We start from the raw sequence: 6,178 nt of genomic DNA on the forward strand, positions 1-6,178 counted from the left end.
TTCATCAGAATGGAATTTGTTCTCTCTAAACTGACTTAGCAAGAGTTTTGGTATAACTAAGTTACTTTGTCCCTCTGACTGGAAACTGAAGTTAGACTCTTTGGGAAGAAGACTTAAATTGTCAGGGAGTCCATCAAGAGAACATATGCTGTACCTGTGTCTTCCTGCTACACAGTGTATGATCCAGGAGTCCAAGGCTACAATACTGCCACTGACCATAGGCCCTGGAGGCACTTGTACGCAGTGGCTAGTGGGCTCTGCACTATAGGGTGGGAGGGGAATCCTGAGTCATTTTCTGGCCTGACTCCCAAACCACAAACATCTGCAGTGTTAAACCCTACCCTCTTAAAAAAAAAAAAAAAAAAAAAAAAAAAAAAAAAAGGCCATTCTGCCGCTGATAGCCTCGAGATTATCATCAAACAGTGCTCACACAGGTCAGGCTCCACACCAGGGCGCAAGGGGAGGAGGAGCAAAGGGGCCGCGCGGCTCCCCCAGGCTCGCGAGAGAACCGCACAGCGCGGTTTCTCCCCATCTCTCGCGAGAGCCTGGGGCTTCGACTTTCACTTTGCGACTTCCGGAAGCGGCGTCTCTTAGGTAACGGCGATGGCGGCCGACGTGTCAGAGGGGGCCGAGCACCTTTTCTCACTGGAGTTGCTTGTGGACTGGGTGCGCCTGGAGGCCGGACCGCAGTCCCCAGGCGCCCCGGGCCCTGTCGTGGCCTTCTTTTTGCTGGACTTTCCTCCGCTTCTCGTCTACCCGCCTGCTACGCCTGTCCCGGCTCCCCAGAAAGACGCCATCGGCTTCGGGCGCGGCAAAGCTTGCCTGTTCCGCCTGCACCCCGCCACCCTGAGCTCCCTCCTGTTGCACGTCGCGTTGTTGCAACTGCCTGCCGCCCAGGCGCAAAACTCGCAGTTGGTGGGAGCCTGCCACGTCGATCTGGCCGCCGCCTCCTTCAAGGTCACGGGCCCGAGCGCCCGAGGCCGGCGAGGCACTTTTGCCTTACTGAGTCCGACAGGAAAGCGCGTTGGGGAAGTGGCGCTCTTTTACCGCCTAAGAGACCTGGGCGACAGCCATATCGGCTCTCCAGAGCCGCCTATCCCCCTCGCCCCTGCGGCAGGAGCAGAGGGGACAGTGGTGTGCCAAGAACTGCGACGGGAGCCCCACAGACTGCCTAAGACTCAAAGGCCTTCTTCGGCCCCAGAGCTGCGCCCCAGGGATGGGGACCAGCCTACGGGGGCCCCAGCGGCTCAGCAGGATGGTGGGAAAACAGTTTTCCGCGGCAAGGCCATCTTAGATACTGCAGGTTTTGTTAAGAGCCTCAGAACCAACTCGGCTGTTGCTGCTTCAGCTGGTAGCCGTGAGTGCTGTGTCAGCCATCTCAGTGAGGAAGTCACAGAGTTGGACCTTGAGACCAACACATTTTGCCCTCCTCCTCTATATTACACTCACTTGACCCAAGAAAAGGTGCGTCCTGCCCAGGTTAAAATCACAACTGAGCTGCAAATGATTGTACCTGAAGAGTTAGATGGTGCTTTTCCAGAAAAATGCCTTGTAAGTTCTCCAACACTTTCGAATTCTCTAAAATGTACAAACTCAGCAACACAAGAGAGGCCTACAGTTCTTGTAAGTCCTCCACATAATCAGGATATAGGAGCAGTTAATCAAACTACATGTCCTCCTCAAAATGAGCAAAGTGCAATTAATCCAATAAGGCAGTTGCCTTTGTTAAATGCTTTGTTAATTGAGTTGTCATTGTTGTACAACCAACCCATGGCAAGTCCTACACACATACATCCTCATCTAGCCTGGTTGTATAGAACTCAGGATAAGGAACCAGAATCTTATGCCAAGTCCACCGAAACTGAATCTAAGCATCAGCTTTCTGTGGGAGAACATAAAAAGTCAGTGAGTCTTCAATGTCAAAAGAACCAAATTGAAACACTTAAGGAAGATAAATACTCTGAAAAGAGCAGTGGGAATTCCCAAACAAGAGTTACAAGGAGGAGACTACTTTATGGTTTAACAAATACTCTAAGACTACGTTTAAAGCAAACAAATCCTGATATGTTGGTAGTACAGGAAAAGAGAGAACACTACAGAAGAATGCGAGCACAAATGTTAGGTACTAAATCAAAAGTTAAAGTACTTAAGTTTGCAAAACAAAGTCAGCAGCCACAACTGCCTAAAAGTGATTGTTTAGATGGAGATACATCTCTTGTTGAAAATAGTAATACTTCAAATCAGGTTAGTGGAACTTCTGATAAGGCAAGCTTGAATAAGATTAAGCCAGAACAAAGAACTAAAAAGACAGTTGACAGTGGTCAAAATGGAACCAGTAATGGTTTATTGGAGGGAATTGTAAGTTCTATAAATTCTATTATTCCAGAAAGACTTACTCACACAAATACTATAGGAGGAAAATTAGAAAAAAGAGGCCAAAGTCCATCTGTGTTCCAGCAGCAAGCTATCAACAGAACTTTAGATAAAGAAATAGGTGGTGGACAGGTCAAAACTACAGATAGGGATATTCTAGCTGCTGATATGAGTGAAAATAGACCAAGTAGAAATAGTTTCAATGAAAGCATCTCAGAACTAAAGTATTCAAATGGGTGCACTAGCCCTTGCTATTCTGAAGATTTCCATACTGCTGAGGATACCAGCAGAAGTTTGTTAAGTTTACAAGCTCATGATTGCAGTTCAAAGGCAGGGAATCCAAAACATGATTCAAACACAAGTAAGTCTAGTGAAGCAAGACTGTCCATAAGGAAAAATAGCAGTGAAAAGAGTTCTATTCTTAGCCCACCTTTTTCTGCTGGGTCTCCAGTACTCTCACAAAGAAGATCTGTTATTTCAAAGAAACAGGACAGAGGTTTGGAGGAAACATCTAGTATCTCCACTGGTGATTTGTCTTTATCATATTCCACTGAGGAAAAAGAAAACCAGATGGACCAAGATGGTATACACAATTCTAAGGTGATAAAGAGAGGTCATGGTGTCACTAAAACAGGAACTGGTTGCAAATCTTTAGAGAGAAGCCAGTCACCAAGGACATCTCAGTTGAGTTCCTACTTGCCATCTAATTTGTCAGAACTAGAACTCAAGGTCCTGGATAGCAGTACATCAGATCACTTTGAAGAAGACGATGATGACCTTGGGTCACTAACTATTTCCAAGCAGTGCAAAGATATCTGTGAATTAGTAATAAATAAACTTCCAGGATATACAGTGTGAAAATAGTGCTTTTAAAAACTTTTACAACATTAGTGAAAAAATTTTAATAACTTTAGTACATTATATGAACAGTTCTAAGAAATGCAAGCAAGTTTGTTATTCCTTTGATGTTTAAATGGTATTCTACTGTTAAATCTGATTATATTGATCATGAAATTGTTTTATAAATTGGTAAGTTTTTTAAAGTTTAAGAATAAAAATGTATCTAATTTTCTCTAAAGCTGATTTTATGTATATCTTTGAAAAAGGATAAAGAATAGTCTTAAATGTTAATGGGAATAAGTCATTTAATAAATATAGAAGTCTTAAAGTGTAAGATTCGGAATGGTAAACAATAAAAGAAAAATACTCAAGATATAGTCATATTGTTAAAGAGCTCACATTGTATGGTTTACAAAGTCTTTGACAGGTATACATCTCAGATTTTCAGCAGATAGAGACCCTTTTATGCACTCTTACGTGCTCTGTGTCTTTAATTTTTTAACCACACCTTTTATTAATACTTGATTAATGTTTATCTTTCACTGGGCTTAAGTTTTATGATGAGAAGACCTTGTGTCTTTTGCACATCTTTATTTTCTTAGTCTCTAGCACAGTCCCTATAAGCCATGTGTGACTAATATTTTTGTTTTGCTGGTTTTAAAGAGCTTTTAGGTATTCTTTGAAACATTTGGAGAGGGGAACTAAGAAAAGTATCATCCTGTATAATCATTTCAGATTGTTCAGTAATTTTTATTATGTCAGAACTTCTTTCTATAAAATGTGATCATTTGCCTATAGTATTTCATTGATTTTAGACTATTTTGTATTCAAATATTTGCATGTATTTTTTTCTAGCTATGCTATACTTTAACCTTGAGAGCTTTTAATACATCTAATATTTTTGGATATATGAAGCAAGGTCCTAATTTTTCCCTTTTTTAAACAAGTAAATATCTTTCAAGTGATAATGTTAGTAGATAGAATTTTGATGATAAGAGTAGAGGATGTTTTAATTCAGGAATCAATATAAATGAATAATGATGGGAATGAGCATGACCTTTATTATCTTGATTAAATTCACAGTACTGAGTGGTTAAAAGGAAATTTGTTGAATAAGGAAAGCCATAAATGACAAACATCATAATAACATCATAATCAATTGGAGTAGTAGGTTATAAATGAATACCAGAAAATAGTCGTGATGTTATTTAATATTTTAAATTATTGAAAGTAATTATTTGGAGGTACACAAATTATGCCGTTAAAAGTTTGGAGTACGGGCTGGGGATTTAGCTCAGTGGTATAAGCACCTGCCTGGCAAGCATGAGAGGATGCGTTCGATCCCCGGTACCAAAAAAAGTTTTTAAAAAATCTTGGAATAAGAAAAAACTTTTATGGCTAAAAATTGATCTTAATTTTTCTATAAATATAATGTATATAATGTATCATCTTACATAATCAAAACAATCCCAAGTACTGTAGCTACTCATATGATATACCGCAAATTGTTTAGTAAACATTTTCAATTACTGTAGAAGAAAAAAATATAAGTAGTATCAGAATCATCAAAAGTATAATTTCTCAGAAAACTCAGCTGTTTTATTATTTGCTTTAAGAGTAGGTTGGCCAGGTGTGGTGGCACATGCCTGTAATCCCAGCACTCTCAAGGCTGGCTGATGCAAGAGGATTGCTGTGAGTTTGAGGCCAGCCTGAATTATAGAGCGAAACCTTGTCTTAACCCCCCTCCTAAGAAAAAAGTCTCTAGGTTATCTTTGATGAGAATGTGGAAGGAAGATGATGAATTTAGTGTGTCACAATTGCAGGGGCATAAAAATAATAATTTATGTTACAAAGCTAAGTAGCTGAATAAACTTCTCTTTATGTTATTCCAGACTACTAATTTCTAAAGTTGTATTGGTTTTTGTAGCTCAATTATAGTGACTGTGCTTATTTTCATATATTTAGTACTAACTACTTACATTCTGTATTTTTATTTTCAAATTCTACACTCTATATACTTTAAAGAATTTCATAATAGAAGCTATTTGTGAAGCCTGATTTGATCTTTTTTGATTCAGTAGTGGAATATAAAAAGGTCACACATAAGGGGGAGATCTGTCATTCTGCATTAAGCTTAAGCTTGAAATCCAGCTTTTCTGAACAGCCTATACATCTAAGCTGCTGTGGACAAAGGTGAATGGGACAGGGTCTAAGAAGCAAAACAAGCCACAGAAATGGCATTAGGCCCTCTGTGTAGTAATGCTTATACCTTAGGAGACAGCTGTTGTCATGATAAGTCCTTTGAATATTGTAAGCACATTCACAGAGGCCTATGCAGAAGACAGTATGTAGTTTTCTCCCTCCAGATGTACGATGGCATCTTCATATACAAAGAACTATTACACTGAACTTGTGTTGTGCACTTGTGGCTTTCTGTTGAGAGTCACCCTTCTCATCTCAATTTATGATTTTCTCCTTGTACAAGTAGTGAATTTATTGGAATTATACTTAGGAGCCATAAGAAGCATATAGGTCAATACCTATAAGTTAAATAAACTTTTTAATTACCACGCTGTTAGTGACATAGCAGAAAAATTTCATAATTAGCAACAAGTAAGATTAACTATATTTACATTTTTCAGATCAAACTGTCCTTGGCCCTAGATTAGTCATTCTTTAGGCTGTTTCAATTTGAATTAAAATAAATGGAGAGTTCTGAGAATGGCAGTATATGAGCCAAGGCTTGCTGGATCCTTCTCATTTTTAGCCTAAAACAGTGCAAGGAAAAATTGCTGCAAGACCAATGCATTCTTATGGACCTTCTTCAGACATCTGTCCAACCAGGCAGAAAAGATTTCAGGATAGTGTCAGTAAGTTGGATTGTCAAGACAAGATACCAAAATATTTCTTGATTTTATTGAAAGGCATTAGTTACAACCTTGGTTTTGTGAGATCATTTCATGGG

At 39.5% G+C, this 6,178-nt stretch overlaps 1 protein-coding gene across 1 annotated transcript; it reads left to right on the top strand.

The window, feature by feature from the left end:
- Positions 1-558: 558 nt before the first annotated feature.
- On the top strand, positions 559-5,099 carry Map10 (microtubule associated protein 10). Its single transcript, XM_013156524.3, has one exon. It carries the CDS (start codon positions 604-606, stop codon positions 3,229-3,231), a length of 2,628 nt encoding a protein of 875 aa, XP_013011978.2. The 5' UTR covers positions 559-603; the 3' UTR covers positions 3,232-5,099.
- The last annotated feature ends 1,079 nt before the right edge of the window (positions 5,100-6,178 follow it).

This window comes from Cavia porcellus, unplaced genomic scaffold (assembly GCF_034190915.1).
Source record: "Cavia porcellus strain 051 isolate PalLab524CR breed Dunkin Hartley unplaced genomic scaffold, mCavPor4.1 scaffold_13, whole genome shotgun sequence".
Taxonomy (NCBI): domain Eukaryota; kingdom Metazoa; phylum Chordata; class Mammalia; order Rodentia; family Caviidae; genus Cavia; species Cavia porcellus.

What these genes read in the sequence shown, in the direction of transcription:
- Map10 (XM_013156524.3), top strand. Translation starts at nt 604, where the DNA reads ATGGCGGCCGACGTGTCAGAGGGGGCCGAGCACCTTTTCTCACTGGAG.